This window comes from Centruroides vittatus, unplaced genomic scaffold (genome assembly GCF_030686945.1).
Source record: "Centruroides vittatus isolate TY-2023 unplaced genomic scaffold, ASM3068694v2 contig_301, whole genome shotgun sequence".
NCBI classification, from domain to species: domain Eukaryota; kingdom Metazoa; phylum Arthropoda; class Arachnida; order Scorpiones; family Buthidae; genus Centruroides; species Centruroides vittatus.
Window position 1 is genome coordinate 3219080 of NW_027121927.1, and position 18322 is coordinate 3237401.

Here is an 18322-nt window from a genome sequence, read left to right on the forward strand (position 1 = left end):
GTGTTCTTCCTACCAGCTCGATTTACATATAAACTAAACAAGTAACTTAGGATCTCATGCTACAAGTCTGCAGTTTAAGGTCTTACACTTTTAAGTGTATTATTAGTTGATGAAGAAAGAACTTTTTATATATTATGGCTGAGAACTAAATCTCTACAAGTCTAAATTCGATCCCTTCCTATGTTCTCCTTACCATATTTGCATCCAGCCAAGTGTGATGTATTTTAGTAGATGATTCTGTGATTTAGTAGATGTAGACTTTCAACTACTGTTTTACGTGTAGCCATGGTGCTACATATAAAACAGTTTTCAAATTAATAAAGGTAGAGAAAAATTGCTTTATAAAATATTAAAAATTACAAATAATTACAATACATATAAAATATAAAAAGTCAAATTTTCCTTTCAATTTCTATTCATATATTTTCTTTTAATTTATTTTTGAATAATTAACAATTTGGAGCCAATCACGAGTGATGTTGATTTTGAAATTCGAAAAAAAACTTTGAAATTCTAAAACGTAAATAACTCAATTCGTCATTTATTGTGAAGAATTTAACTGAACCAATCCGAATCGATTACAGCGTTTTTAAATTAATGAACTCGAAAATATGTAATAAAAAAAATCAATTTCTATTCGTGACCTCAAGCGCGATTGCACTTTAATTATTGGATAAACCAAGCAAATATCTTTCAAATGACATAATGAATTATTGAAATCAATTATACTTATATAATAACGACTAGAAAATATAAATTAGGAAGCGTTTTCAGACGAATTTCACATTTGAAGCACGATCAAACTTAACTTTTTTCTGTTAAATTTCTTGCTGATTTATTCTCAAAATTAGCAATGTTTAATCATTTATCTGCTTAATACAAAATAATTCACACCTATTCGAACTCTAAGCAGATAGGTGATAACTAACTTATGTACCAGATACTGTAAATTAAGTCCTTCTTGTCGAATTACTGAACATCTGTCATTTCACAATTTTATCTCATTCATATACTATACTTTATAATTCCTGCCTACAAACTTGTACATAATTATACGTTTATTCATAATAATTCCTTGCTTAAAAAACAATTATAATAATTTAAATTTTTTAAAATAGTTTTTCAACAAAAATTAATACGGTATAGAGAAGTACACGTTAAGATAATTTATATATTAATTGTTATATATAACACGATGAAAAATTAATGAATATATCGTGTTTTAGCTTTCTGTACTTATCAATAAATAACATGTGACATATAGTTTCAAGTGTATAAACCATACTTCATTCAAAATAAATGAATAAATAAGTGGGTCTGAATAGATCCAATTGCATGCCATTCAGGAATGTCCAAATTATGTAAAATTAATTCACGAGAACATGTTTATCTGTTTTGTACAAGCCAGAAACATTCGACTCCCATTAACAGACAAGATAAATGCATCCTCTGTCCATGTTATCGAAAGATGTGGGTTCGAACTCCACTCGATTTCTCTTGTCATGTATTTTCTACATAAGTTCTGATTTCAAGATAAATTTACTACAGTATTTTACTTAGATTAAATTAATTTTATGTAACGGGTATCAAGAATTATTCGTTGTAGAAAACGATACATATAGCATATTAGGAACAGTTAACAATAAAACCTGTTCGTCACCTTTTAGAAGTAATTTTACAATATATCTAACAGTTAAAACTTATTATATAATTTTTAATTATTAAATATATTCAAATCTAATTAGTGAAAACAATTTCAGAGTGAAAAATTGTTTAAATAAATATAAAAATTAGAAAAATTTTTCGAAATTTTCTTTAGTATACCAATAAGGATGCGCGCAGAAATAAATTACATTTTAATTTCATCTTGACAATTTTTTTACGTTTTTTATTGTGTGTAACGAAAATATTCATGGAATTTACTTTAAAGAAATTAAGATAAAATATTAGAAATTGCTTAAAATTCAAACTATTATTTAGAACAGTAAAAAAATAAATAAATAAATAAATAACTATTATAATACCTTTACTTTCTAAGTGGGTCATAAACATACAAATTAAAGCTATAATTTGTAAATCAGTGGGTATTATCTGCTATAGGAGCAAGAAAATATCTAGAATAAAAAAATACACATAATATATTACCTTCTGTGTTTTATTTTATTGCAAAAGTTTTGCTATAAATAAATAATATGGTAGACAATTTCTATAATTAATTATTTATTTACAGTAGAAATTATATTATTAACACAGGAGTCAATAATTCTGTAGTAATGAAACACGAAAATGTGAATAGTTTATAATTAAAATTTTGTTTTAAAATTTATATACATAATTTATTGTGTAATATCTTATTTGTCTATTCGTCTCGGCGTATAATTTCAAGCATTATTCGTTGTAGAAAACGTTCTAAATAGTATATTGCGTGAAATTATTGATAACACTATCTTGTGCTTCTGTCCATTACGCTGTACAGATTAAGAAAACTTAATCGTATAAAATGGTATAAATAGCATATTAGATGCAATTGCAAATATATTTGTCTGTCCGTTACAGAGAAGAGCTATTTATTGTAGAAAATTAGGTAAATAGCATATTCTGTGCAAGTTTCTCTTCATCACGCTGTATACAATAAGAATTGTTCGTTATACAAAACGGTGTAAATAGTGTATTGGGTACAATTTTCAATATTCTATTTGTCTGTTTATTTGTCTGTCCACACACCAACACCATTCATTATTTAACTAGCACTTTGATTTGAATTTATACAATATAATTCGTGTTCCTTTTTCATTTTATGTTATATATATATAGATTATAGGATTATTTTTTACAAAATGGAAGATAAAGGTAACCATTTTAAATTTTAGGAAATTTCTAAAACTATAATTTTTAGAAAGATGCATTTCGGTGACATTTTTGTTTCATCTCGCTCCAAAAATTTTTTTTGGCACCTTTATTTTATCTAAAAAATTACTTTTTTTGTCATTTTGAAAATATAAAAATATTATTAAAGAAAACAAAATGAAATTATATTTAAAAATTCCAATGTTAAATCAATCTATTAAATTTCTAATAATTGTAAAAAAAGTGCACAATTTTTTGGAAAATTAAAATAAGAAAAAATAAAAATTAAAAATTTGTAATTTCACATTAATATATTCAAATTACTTTTAGATAATTCAAATAATTTAATTCGAGTAATTTCGAATAAAAATCAAAGTAATAAAAATGAAATTATAATCAGTACAGTGATGATGATGATGATGATAACAATAATAATTAAAATAAAACTTTAGTTTTAAATACATTAATAATTTTATAAATAGTTATTTTCTTTTATAACGTTATAAAAATTAATTTTTCCTAAATGGAATATAGAAAAATTACCGAATAATTTAAATAAATGCACGTATTTATCATACAAAAAACATTGTCTGTCCGTTACTCTGTACATATATCTGAATTATTTTTTGTAGAACACAGAACAGTCTATATGTGCAATTAACAGTACTTCGCTGCCAATCGCACCAAAAATCCTATATCTAGAATTATTCGTTGTAAAAAGGGCATAAATAGTATATAATGCGCACTATACTATCACATTTGTCTGTTCGTTACGTTGTATGCATAAAACTTATTTATCATTTTATAAACGGTATAAATAACAAAATTATAATTCGTTATAATATTTCTAATAAAATTTAGTAATATATAAGATTGAATTACAGAGAATTTTTAATAACATTTACAAGTAGAAAATTCACAAAAGTACTGCATAACGTAAATAAATAAATTCATTTATCTACAAAAAATTTGTCTGACTGTTACGCTGTACAACTGAATTATTACAGAAAACAATCTGAATAATGTATTATGCACAATTTATAAATATCATATTTGTCTGTTTACGAAGCTGTATACATCAAGAATTATTCGCCATAGAAAGCAGTATAAACAAAATAAAATTATAATCAGTGTATTCATAAAAATAAAGATAATAATAAAAATTAAAATAAAATTAAAAATTAGTGATATATAAAAATAAATCAGGGAGCTTTTCTTTTAAAACATTAGAAAAATTAATTCTTCGTAAGTGAAAGATTATAATTTATAAAGTACTGCTTAATGTAAATAAATACACTCATTTATCATGCAAGAAAAGTAATTTAAATAGAAAATAAATACAATTTATTTGGTTAAAGTTGTACAGGTCAATTCATGGCACACTTTACAAAGTATACGAATAAACATAACCCGTGACAGATTTGTTAGCTGTGGATAAAATATGAACGAAGCAAATAGTTGAAGACGTTTTGGATAAGATTATACCACAGTTAAATAATGAAAGTTGTTGCACAAATCAAATTACCAACTTTCCTAACTGAACCTTATATCCTTTTACATTATCCAGCTTTAACCTGTCTTGGTAATTATATTGGTTACTTTTCCATATGCATTTACACAGATGTGCATTCTTGTAACACAAGAACAAGATACAGTATCCAATACTTTCCTTACACTTATATTAATACAATGATTAGTTTTACTTCTAAACAATTCTCTTGTTAAAGAAAGTCGAATGATAAATGATTCGATCCTAAACTAATTTCAACTGATTTAATTTGATGAGAGTAATACATCTTAATCAAAGTTTTCATAAAAATTTCTCTACTTTATATATATTTTAGTGGAAATTTACTCTAAAATTTCTGTACTAATTTAATATTAAGTAAAACTTTGAATCATTTATATCTCGAAACATAGTTAAATGTTGATGATAAAGAATTTTACGTAAGCATTTATTTATTTTTGTTAATTTTCTAAACATTTAATTAATTCTATATAACTTATTATAAAGAATTATTTTTATTTCAAATTAAATGTACTTTAAGTGAAAATTATTTGTAAAGAATTGTATTTATTTTTATGAACTTGTAAAATTAATTATTCAAGCTTCATGACAATTTCTCTTTTTTTTAAATTTCAATTATAATTATGAGTAAAAATTATTTATTTAAATGTATATTCATTAAAAATTATTTTTAAATTAGGTAATATTTAATTAATATAGATTATATGTTAGAAATTATGTATATGAAACGAACAGGAGCTGTATAAATAATACATTTAAGCTTACTATAGATATCAACATGTATATACGCTGTATAATTAGCTGTCTGAGTATACAGTAACTCTATATTAACGCTCGTTATAACATTTTATAATTGTGATTTTTCAAAAACTAAATATATATATTAAAAAAATTATCATTACAAGTGAATTTACGACGAAACACTCGAATGATTCTGATGTGGATAGTAAACTTTTTACATTTGTAATCTTACACAAAAGAAGGTTTTTGCGTGATGAAAGTTGCTGCATTCGTGTGTCACGCAGTAGATTCGAAATTACAATGACCGAGGAGTGCAACATTGACGAGAATTATTAATATAAGCAGTTTTAGTTGAACACAAGTAAACGAACAATTCTTTGGATGTGCAAAAACTCGACACGAATATTACAAACTTTGATAAAATATTGACACGAAAACAAAAATTTGTGTTAGAATATTAATCAATTTAGGCATTTTGTCATGTAAAATGCCATAAAATTTCATTTTTAAAACGTAAATTTAATAAATTAATGGAATAATTAAAAATTTTTCTCATTATGAATCCAATAAATTAAGTAATTTTTAACAGGCTAAACTATAAATGGCAGTATTACGGCTCGGTTTAACTAGTAAAATTTACATAAATAAAATAAAATAAATTGGAGTTACTTAATGGCAATTCGTATATATCGGTTCTAGAAATCAAGAGGTATATTTAATTCATAATTAAAGTAATGATTTCATACATTCTTGAAGAATTCGAATGATTCTCCACGCACCGTTTGTTCAATTCCCCAAAGGATTTGAGTATTCTTCACACAATTTGCAGTTCATACAAATTCTTGGTTCGTTGAAACCCCCAAAGGTCCATTTTTTTTATTCTGGAATAAACTTTCTTTAATATTATTTGCAGTTTGTTGTCTTAATAAAATTATATTCCATGACTTTTTATTGTTTAATTTGTTGTTTTATTGTTTTTTATTGTTTAAAAATACATCATCAGACACAAAAAATTTCAGTATTTTTAACAATTATTATTCAAAGAATTTATTTATTTTTTGTACTATTTCTAACATTATAAATAATATATATACAATGTGTACTTTTTTAAAAATATATGTAAATAATTTTTTTTCAAGTCTAAGATAAAGTTTAATTCTGAAACTTTTAACGTTTTACTTATGCTAACTGCAGCTATTTTTTCTATTAAACATATGATAATTTGTAATTACTTTCTTAAAATATATTTTCTAGAAATACGTATAATAAAAAACACATTTAAAGAAATAAAACATTAAAAATAAATAATTATTAATGTCATTTTTGAAACTATTTATTCAAAAATTATATATTATATTAATGAGGTTCTATAATTACAGGTATGATAAAACTACTCGAATAACCGGTTCGCTATTTTAAACAAGAATAGGCATTTATAATACTCAAGTTTAGCCCATTTACTGAATTTAAATGAAGATAATAAAAATAAAAAAAATTAAATTTAAACATTGTGATTCATCCATTTTTTTTTATTTTTATATAATTTTTGAGGTTAATAACTTTATTTCGTTTATGACTGGAGATTTAGTAAAGGAGAAAATAATTAGAAAACGAATTAAAATATAAAATTAATTGCAAATTTAATAAAAGTTTTGTATTTTTAGCCACGATTCACGCTTCTTCAAAGTGCTTTTCTAGTGTATCCACGGATTGCGGATAAGTTCTTCGATCTATTTTGCCATAATTTTAAAATAATACAATATAACAAATTACAAAATTTATCGCTGATTTAATTTCTTTGAATAAAATTATGAATAATAAATCGTAATTATGACAATCGATTTAACATTTTACATAAATTAAACCGAAAATACATATCGAGATACGTAATTTGTTTTTCTTCGTGACGTCAATATCAATCATAAGAATTGACCGATAGGTGGCGCCATTATCATTCAGTCAAGAAACTAACATGGCGGATCGTGAAGATGACGACGAAGTTCCTACCAAAGGAATAGATTCCGAATTTCTTTATTAGAATGTTATGGAATTATTTATATCTTTGTTTGTCGATACCGAAGGGCTTCCAACATCAAAGATTACTAACAAAAACATTATAATCGGAGAATCAAAGCGAAAGGTAGGATATTTTCCTTCGCTTCTGCTACATCTTTTGACTAACAAAATTCAAGTAAATCAGGTAATTAATTTCTTTCTATAAGACAGAATATATAACTAAATGCATACTTAATATTAAGCAAAAATATATTTATGTAAGTACTAAACTCATTTTCTGTTAGTGTTGTGTTGAATACTTCAGATACGGCTTTTAGTTTGTCGCCAAATTTTATAAACCTTGCAGTTAAAAAAAAAACTATATATGATTATACAGTTTTTAAATAAATATAAATTAATTTATGAAGTATTAATGAGAAAATATTAAATTAGATGAGATTATATGCCAAATTAGCTACACTTTAATGAAAAGTTGTCATTAAAATATATTGTGTAATTATAATGAATATTATTATAATTAATATTCAATGTTTCTTGGTGAATAAATAGATAAATCTTAAGTTTCTGGCAGATACTGACGGCTTTTAAGCTCTTAATATCTGGCAGAAACAAAGAGTAAAATTTATATGTAGTTATTTATTTGTTTGTTTTTATTGTATATATATATATACACGGGGGGGTGAAAAAGTAAGTATACAGTTGAGAATCTGAGAAATACAAATGTTTGGTGTTAATTATTATCTTTTATTAGTCCGTATTCCTTATTTTTGTTTTAATTTGTACATAAAAATAAATGTTTTTTTTCCATAACAACTTTTCCATTCCCTGTAGATACATTATATCATCAGTACCCATATATATATGTAATCTTGAATAAATCATTTTAATTTATCTAATTAAAGTATAAAGTTAAATATCTTTTATATTGATTAATTAACTTAGTTAATTAGAATTCATTATAGAAGCTTTTTGTATAAAAAAAAATTTATGTTGCAGTTACAAAAGAATCTTAAGAATTTCACAATATTGAATTATGAAAAGATTTATTATCTCAGATTCTTAGTTTTTTTATTATTATTATTATTATTTAACGTCTACAATAGTGGCAAAATACACTATATATTAAAAGGATTTGATGTGATTTACTTTAAATGTTAATTAAGATGCAATTTACACTTTTGTATGGAAATTAAGTAAAAGTATGGAATATGAAGAAAAATGTATCATTCTTTGAATGTATGTATATGCATTGAGTTAATTATGTTTTATTAATTTTATTTGCCAAATATTTACAGTATACAGTTGGGTTTTAATCATACTAGGGAATGATAAATAATTGAAAGAATTAAATTGCCAAAAATATTGTGTGGCAAAGTAATTTTAGAATATACCACGCATTTATACTTTAACATGAATATATTCATGACAGTGTGTGTTGTTAATAATTTTCTAGTATAAGGTAATATATGTAAATGAATTAATCATGTTTTGTAAAATGGAGGGAGACTGTATTCGGCTTATAAATAATGTTCAAAGAATCGAAGTCAGGTTTGTTAATTTATAAGATGTAAATGTTAAAAGTACATTTATAAAATATTAAACCACATTTAAAAAATGAAAAATTATCTAAGATAACATTTCATTATAAATGAACCTAATTCGAGCTGAAGTGGGTGACTAACACCATCTGTCGGCAGGATTTTTACAATTTTTCGAAATTTAAATTTTGCTTCTCGATTTTTCTGGCAGAATTTAATAAAAATGACAGTACCATTTTTATATCAGGGAAATTTAATTCGATTCTTGCAATTCCGAAGCACTTATCGCTTGTTTGAGAAACGACTCCTTCGTTAAATAAATAATTTTTGGATGAATTTTTAACATTGCATTCTCGAGTTTGAAGCGAAGGCACATTGTGTAAGGGATGTGTGGAGAGTGTTGCGTATCTCTCGATCTCGTCTGTCGGGAGGTGACGCGTCTCACCCACTGAAGCTCAGTAGACTTGTCCCGCGTGTCGTTCCCGCCGCACGTAACGTAGGACCAGGCACTGCATCGGGAGGACGAATGCAAACACGTAATTCGTTTTGATCACTCCAGGTATAAAAAGTAAACTTTTGAAATTCCAGGTAAGCGAATCCCTGGCCACCATTGGCCGACACGGTAGTCACGTGGCACGTCCGTCGTGCAACTCTACCTCGTGCTTTCATTCGGAAAAAAAAAAATTAGTTACCGGGGTCGATAGCTGTTACGTAACTCGGATTTTCTCTCCTCTGGCTTCCGTCAGCGTCGCTAGGAATTTATATTTCGATTTATTCTCTCCGAATTTTATTAGCGAATCGTTATTTAGACGACGACTAAGTTGTGTCCGTACGTGACGTAGATTGAAATATTGGATAGAACTCGACTAGAATAGAATGATAAGGATTCGCTTCATCCCTCGTTAACTTTCTAGACATGATCCCGCCAGTACGCATGCTCGGAAAGTCGAAGTTACCCTCAAAAAAAGGTGTCTCGAGTGTGTCATACATTTACCCAAATGCTTAGATACTTTAAGGATTTACAAAGATGTTATACATTCACAAAATGTAGAAGTGTGCTGTGTTAAATGAAGAAGAGCTCAAGTGCCGATGAAGTATTCCATATGCTCGTTCCTGTTAGTATTTAGATTCTCACTCATAAATGCTTAATTTCTCAATTTGTCCGTGTTACTTAAGCTCGTCGTCGCATTTTACAAAAATGTGCGCTGTTGGAGAAATTCGAAGCATTAGCGGCAGTTCTAATTTGCATACTGTAGCAGAATTTTAACAAATACTCGAGAATAATAATTTTGAAAGGGGAGCTATTATTTTCGCTTGGAATGGATTCGTTGTCACTCGGGCATCTAATTAAAATCCCGATATTTTTCGTATCTCTCGTTACTTCTTCCGTGAATTACGATAGGCGGAATTCATTAATATAGGTTATACGTTCGTTCGTTTCGAGGTTTGTTAATTGCGAACCGATCGGGAACATTTTTCTTATCGTCGTCTTCGAGAAAACTTTTATAGTTAACTTCTCCGCCCTCCTCTACCACCTTCCGTTATCGTTTTAATTGCAATAAATGCGGATGTATTGTTCTCGTCCGTGATAAAATTCAGCACGCGTCATCTATTTAATGCACGCTTCGTCTGTTTTCGTTCGATTAAGAAAAGTATGCGAGCTTTCTTTTAATATAAATTACTCGAGTACATTTTAATCGATCGCCCCTCTCGATATTGTTTTAATCATCGTTTTGTGCCTCGATACGGAAGGATTGTTAACAGTGACGTAAAAGAAATTAACACCCGCTCGTGCTTTTTTTTGTTAATTACGTTATTAAAATTTTGAGGAGGTAACTTAAAAATACTTCAATAAAGTATTTAATACACAGTTTTAACTAGTTTATACCTTGTCTTATTGAGAAATCCAAGTATCGGTTCAGTAGTGTGACAAAGTGCTCGTTTCTTTAAAGTATCAGATGCTCATTAAACTATGAGATGGTGCGCTTTGTTTATCGAGTAGGTTATATGATAAAGTGAAACTTTAGAACTAAATGTAACGTAATTTGAACGCAAATATGCTTCGGAAGTATTTAGACATTTCGATTTCATACTGATTTTATGTTGTAATTTTAAGTATCGGGAACCGTAACGGATTTTATGATCCGAAACGGAAGGATTTCAACTCTCGTCACTTAAAAATTTATCCAATTTCTTGTAACTGGAAGGTAATGTCTTCGCATTACCTACCGAGACAATGACCGTACGTGATGTACTGTACAATCCATTAATGTATAGGTTTCTGTATGTCTTTTCCGGATAGTGTTTCGCAGCCGATGCTGCTTTGCCTCCTAAAACCGCATTTCCTACTGCCTGATGTCTAAAGCTCGGGGCGTTTGTTCGGATGTCCCAACTTTCCGGACGTAAAAGACTTTTGTAGACCATCATCCGGATCTTTTAAGCTCTGACATGTACGGGAATTTGTTGTGCCAGAGACGAGATTATTGGAGGATGGCGGAGAAGGTCGCGTTTTTAACAAAGGCATCGATTGTTAAAGAAAAGGAAGGTAACGAATGGCCGACTTTAAAGTTTACATCCATTAAATATGATTAAATCATGGGTGGAAGGAAAGTGGGGTCATTATGAATGAAGAATGATTTTTCAAAATGGGCACTCCTTCGACAATACGCTTTAACTATCGTTACTCACGAGTCGGTTTTTCGCTTATTGATGCATTAAATATCTGTCTACAAGTTAAAAAAAACTGAACGAAATTTTTAAGAGATTAAATATTCGATTCTTTATAAACGTTAGAAGTAATAAAATATAATTTTCCTCCTCCCGCCCTACGTTTTAAACCGTTAAGCAGTATGCAGTTATACCAGTTGACGATTGCTCCAGTTGATAATTATGGAGTCTGGTACTTCGGGTTGTTTAGTTTTAAAGCTATATATTATTAGTATAACTGTCACATCGTCTAGAGAACACCTATTTCTGGCCACATGCATTAGGTTAATGATAGGTACCGACTTTGACAACAAGGAAATTGACTTTAAATAGCAGCATTTGCGTGTCTCGCGGAGTATCGAAGGTGATCTAGCCTGTGACAGGATAGTGTTCTTCTCAAACAATTAGTATTAATTATCTTTTCACGTTGTCAACTGACATCGTCTACGTTTTTGAAGGATGCAGTTAAATCATTATCGTTCTGCTCGCCAGTCAAACGTTTGAATTTAATCAAGGACGCATTTGATATGTGTATTCTTATTTTTTTAATTGTACCATTTGGAAATTATCTAGGAGGAGATCAGTGTGATTTATATGCCAATTTTACGGATGTTAAATATGTTTTTTTGGATAGAGACACTGTCATATTTCTTGAATTTGAGTTGCTTCTTAGATTATGGGAATACCTAAAAGTCAAGAATACAAGAATGTTTTATATACAAAATATTAATAACTAGATGTTAACCTCTTAATGATGATCTTACTGGTCATTCAGAACTAGGATTTACTTTTAAAATATTTTAATTAAGCAGTTTTAGCTGTATGGCCAGTTTTGAGTATAAGAAAAGAACTGATGACTTTCTGATGTTAATTTATTCTAATTTAATGATCTATTCATGGAATTTCAATAATTTGAGGTTTTTAGAGTGCATTTGTACTTAAATTCTTACTTTTGGAAATTTCGAAAATAAGAATTTACTTATCAGCTGAAGACTATTTTTAAATGTAATATCGTTTAAGCTTTTTTTTCTTGAGTAGAAAAGTTCAAGACATAAGAAGTAGTGCTTAAATGAAGAGTTCTGATAGAGGTTTACATCACAATGAAACCACACCTAGTAGACCACTTGGCCAAATGCCAAAAGTGGTGATCATATTTTAAGTCTGTCACTACTAAATCAAATTTCATATATCCATTTTTCTAGAGTTTAAATCTGTTTCCATGCAATTTTCCATCAAATAATCCTAGTAATTGCTTAAAGTACTTTTTAAAGAACGATTTATTTTTATGAAATGTAATTTATTAATTGGATAAATTTTTGAATATATTTTACATACTTCTGTAACAAAGGTTTGTCGGAATAATTTTTTTATAGAAGGAAAACTTTATATAAAAGCAGCATTTAAATTTATTTTTGCTATCAGCCTGGATTATTGTTTACATTTCCTCATGTACAGTACAATAATAATTTTGGAAAGGAGTGTTGGCTAGATCAGTGATTTGAAAAATATTTGGGGGGGTCGCTGAAAAATTGATGCCAGATCAATATTTTTTCAAATACTTTATAAATTTACTATGGATTCATGTTTAGAAATAATAGAAATAAAAACTATATAAAATAATTTTTACGTAAATAAATTGCACATATAAACAATAAAAACAATACTTTAAAAATATTTTAATACAAGCCTAATATTCATAAATTTGTGCGCTATTGGGGAATCCCCAAGTTCCACTCTCAGCCTAAACTATGATAGAACAACATTGTCATTTGGAACGGTGTTCGCTAGCAACGTTGCTTCTGTGGGCAAGTTGAGTTAGAAATACAGTAGAGCGTCGATTATCCGAAAACCAATCAACCAAAAGCTTTTCAGTTCGCAAATTTAAATTTCCGCTAGTGCTGTGGCACTGCAATATTTGGCTATGTCTTGGGCTACTCCAATATTATTTTAGTTGGTATGTGTTTTTAGCTTATAGCCCTGGAGTGACCGTGAGAGGGTACTTAACCCCCTCCCTCTGGGATGTTTTCCTACACATAGTCATTTTTTGGGGGTCTTTTGAAATTTTTAAGTGCAAAAGGGGGGTTGCGGACCAAAAAGTTTGAGAAACACTGGGCTAGATAGTAGTTGAATTGATATTTTGTTTCCTACCTAACTGATCTGATTATGGATTGGTCTCTTCTTTAAATAGGCAAAATTAAGAATGGCCACATAATCTCAGTGTATAAATGAGTCATGCATTAATCCAGGATAAATGTAAATTGTCACAAAAAGACAAAGTTTTGTTTTTGTTTGTTTCCAGTAAGTTTCTATCAAATGTAAATCAAAAATATTTGAGGTAGAATTGGATAAATTTTTACTATTATATTTATTTATAATAGTATACAGATAATCAGAATTGCTTTAGTGATATTGATCAGCACATTAAAATACTTTAATTTGCAAGAATTTATCATTTATTTAAAATTCATGTATAAGAGTTTTAATCTTGAATTTTAAAATAACACAATGAAGTTAAGTGTAAGATATGTACAATATGCTTAAGAAATATTATATGTACTATTTTGTCTGATATTATTCTTAAATATATTAATATTATATACATTACAAAATTTTAATGAACAAACATTTAAAAGTGTAGAAAGATAATTAACATAGTAAAGATTCTGATTTTTATTTAAACAATTGAATAAAATTCTAAGTATTTTGAATGAAACAAGTACCATTTTATCATGATTTAATAAAAATTGTCATTAAAAAAAATTTCTTTTTATGCACTTGGAAATATTTGTGCTTGATTATATAGTATAAAGGTATATATTATCAGACTAAACCAATAAAGCAGTATGAAAATCAATATTCTGCAAAAGAAGATTTTAAGTATAAGTACTCTTTTTAGAATGCCTTTGTGATATTTCATTTGAAAATAAATTTTTTAAAGAGCCATTTTAAATGTGAATGAAGGTATTAAAATATATTTTTACAATTTAACATTATTAAATGGGATTTTTTTCTATTCACTTGATTTGAGAACATCTGAAATCTTTTTAATTCATTCATTTCAAAAATTTGTTTAATTAATTAAGGACAAACAAACTTTATTCTTGCCAGTGTTTCTAGGTTCTTCGTTTATTATTTGATATTTTAAATATTTTAGGAAATTTAGATCTTTTAGTATATAATTGGTAGATGAAGAACCAAGATATTTAAGCAAGAGTAAAATTTGTTTGCTTTTAACTAAACATTGGATGTGAGATTTTTATATTTGATGATGATAAAAAAATTATTATAATAAGAAATATCCACTAGCAATAGTTAAAATCATCACTTTTCTAAATAAAAATTTTACTTATTATTTCATGTTCCTTCAGTTCCACTTTGAAGAATCCTTAATTATTTTTATAATTATTAAATAAATAATAATAATAAAATCCAGTATGAATAATTATTATTTGTGCTGGGCTTTTTGGTGATTTTTATATACCTCCTATTATAATAATTTATAATAATAATAATAATATATATTATTATTATTAATACATTATATACAAGTTTTAAACATGTGTTCTTGTGATATTGCCATTTATAAAAGTAATTTTTGTATTAGTACTAGAGTTACTATTGCATTGTCCTTGCTTGAAGATTGAGCATGTGATTATGGATGTTGCAACTATTTCAAGAACACAGTACAAATAATATTTTTAAAAAAATTTTGCATATATTTATGATTACCTAACTAAATTTACTTAAGATGAATTTAAAAGTAAAGGATAGTTTGAACAACCTTACATAACAGTGTTCTAAAATTCAAAATTGAGTGTGTGAAATTTGTTTTAAATCATCTCAATTTTACTTTTTAAGTTATAATTTGTCACTCAGAAGAGTAAGATACTCCTCCTTCACTAGATTGTAGGTTTGAATCTAGATATACAACAAAATCTACAAATATAAATTATAATTGAAACTGTTGATTGAGGGAGTATACCAGGGGATTCAAAAATGTCTTATAAACATAGCTATCCAAATGCATTGTTTCAGCATAGAAGGATTTAAAGCAAAAATTTTTGAAGGTTATTAAACAAATTATTTTCAAAAAAAGCCCAAAAACCAATGAGTATACATGTTAAAATTAAAACCTCTTAAATTGATTTATATGAGTTTTTTATTGTTATAATAAATAATCATATACATAATGTAGTAAAAAATATACATTTGTAAGCAAAATTATATGTGCATAACACTGGGTTATTTCATTTAAAATGATATATAATCTTTTAATCAAAGACGTATCAATATAATTGCCCATATTTAGTTCAAATTATTTTAAGTTAGAAATAGCGAGACATTGGGCAGGTTTATAAAGGCAATTATTGTGCCACTGTTAAATGCAAATTAAGACTTAATATTAATTGCTTTTCTTATGTAAATGAAAATTATTAATATAAATAACTATTGTTGTAACCCGCTGCTATTTTAAAGAAGAACAATACTGTTTTATTTAATTCACAAAAATATAGACAAAAAGAATTAGGTTAAGTAGCAAGTAATGTGAAGATGAAATGTTTACCAACAGAACTTTAAATCATGTGATTTATTCTGAGGAAATTTTTGCCAGAGAAATTTAATTATAGGTTCAAGTGTGCCATGACAGAAAAAAGGTTTAAAAATACTGATTTAAGGGATAGCTAGTCTGAACTTTGACTCCCAGCACTGAAACAATGCATTTGAAGGACTATGTTTATAAGACATTTTTGAATCCCCTAGGACTCTAGAACATGCTGTAAAAATACTGCCACTTCCTTGCTGAATAACTCTATATAAATATATATATAAATGATGATATGAAATTATGTAACTTGGACATTTTTGTAATATTTGATTATAAAATAGCCTCATAACTTAATGTCTGTTTTTAATCAGATTAGAATAATTTATTTGGCAGTTTTTAATTCACTAACATAAGTGATATTTTAAATTTTTCTTTTCCAAATGTTGATTTTTAGGCAGCTCCTTTTTGGTTTGTCTCTAATAGGAGTTAAACATAATGAGTGTTTCTCTTAATATCTATGTATTATAAAGCTAAATACAGCTAATTTTTACATTTACTCACATGCTGCTTATTTTATTGAATAACCATTGTGATCATATAATAAATTAAGATTTACTCTATTAAAAGGCTTTGTGAAAATACACTTTACATTCATTTTTGAAGAATTATTCCTATTGAATTTCTGAATTTAAAATTATTTATTTTTTACCTTACTTCAAACATAATTGATATTTGTAGACTAATGATGTTGCTTTGACTTCTTTATGAATTAATTCAATTTAATTGTGTATCTATTATCAATTTGCCTTCTGCCATTGAAAAGGAGATGAATGGAGTGCATAAAAAAATTTACTCAATGTTTGTACTGTACATTACAGGATATGATAATTGCAATTATTATTATTTAACAATATTAATATTATATTAATACTAAACAGAATTAATAATGCAAATATTAATGATGCTGCTGCATTATTTAATAATTTTAAATAGTAATTAATTACATAAATAATAATTGCTTATTATCTAATATGTAAAATTTCTTTGGCATATTTTTCCCAAAAGCATTACAGATTTTAAATAATAGGAATATAAATAATATATTAATACTAAATGAATGGATACAATTAAACAGTGTCATTTGTATCACTTGAAATTACTCAAGTCATCAATAATTTATTAAATGAAACAGATATCTATTTGACATATAATTATGAAGCTTTCATTTAAAGATGCAGATTTTTTTAAAATTTTTGATATTTTTTAATGTTCAAAAATCATAAATCTAAATTTCTTGAATTTCCAAGGATAATCATAAAAAATTGTAATCCTTTAATGAGATCTTTTTTTGACTTCTTAATAGAACTAAAAATTAAGCTGTATGAAAATGATGAGTCTGATTTTGCTTCAGTAGTAATATATTATGAAAGATCTTTAATTTACAGTTCAGCCATAACTCTTTACTTAGAGTATAAATTTTATGATTTTTGAAAGGTATATTCTAATTATTGAATTGAATAAAGTGCATTCTAATTATAATTTCATAACTTGATTCATGTTAAACTAATTTCAAATTAATTTTGTAACCTTCTGAAGCAGTAAAATATTTTATCTTCAGATAATGAAAATTTTTTAATATTTTGCTGAATAAACTGTTTTTAAGTGTAAATGGTGTAGTAGTAAAAATTTTGGTAGTTAAAAGAACACTACAACATTACTTTCAGGAATTAATAATCATAAATATTACAAATGTACTTGTAATAATATATTATCTTTTGAAAAGCACAAGGAATTGATTGTTAAAACCAATCTTTAATTTTGAAACATTTTAAAATAGAGCAAGTTTTTTTCAGTTTATATCAGTTGTCAGTTTATAACATAGCTCCAGGACATCCAAATGTAGTATTTATGCAGTTGATCTTGTATTATTTAGTTTTATTAAATATTATGCAAATATTGGTCTTTAATATAGTTTAACAGTGAATGAATGTATTGCTGTTTATAATAGTGTAGTAATTTTCTGTGTAGAAATCATTATGTATAATGTTAGGCAGTCCTCTTATTGAATATCAAGCTTGCATTATCCTGGTGGCATTTGACAAACTAGAACCTGTCATGTAAAGATTTATGTAAGTGTTGACACATGATAGTTTAATTGTACTTTAATAAAATTATATAGTAACTTAATTTAGAAAAATTTTGTAAGAATAAATATTTATTTTGATTTAATACTTTTATTTGTAATTAAATAACATTATTGAAAAAATATATAATTATTTTATATTTTTTCAATATTTTGAGAGAGGAAAAAAATTATATATTAATCACATCTTTACTGTTTTTTTAAATTAATATTTTTAAACACAGAATGATTAAGTTTTAGATATTTAAAAAAACCTA

At 26.5% G+C, this 18322-nt stretch overlaps 1 protein-coding gene across 3 annotated transcripts in view; it reads left to right on the forward strand.

Annotated features, from left to right (window-relative positions):
• The first annotated feature begins 7057 nt into the window (after positions 1 to 7057).
• Positions 7058 to 18322, forward strand: part of LOC136972761 (protein O-mannosyl-transferase Tmtc3-like) — a 78698-nt gene continuing 67433 nt past the window's right edge. The window contains exon 1 of one of the 3 annotated variants that reach the window (XM_067267389.1): positions 7058 to 7316. In XM_067267389.1, coding sequence (XP_067123490.1) covers positions 7161 to 7316 — 156 coding nt within the window. In that variant the 5' untranslated portion in view covers positions 7058 to 7160. Of the gene's footprint in view, positions 7317 to 8809; positions 9259 to 18322 lie in introns of those variants that run through there. The other 2 variants (XM_067267390.1, XM_067267391.1) reach the window with 2 other exon arrangements.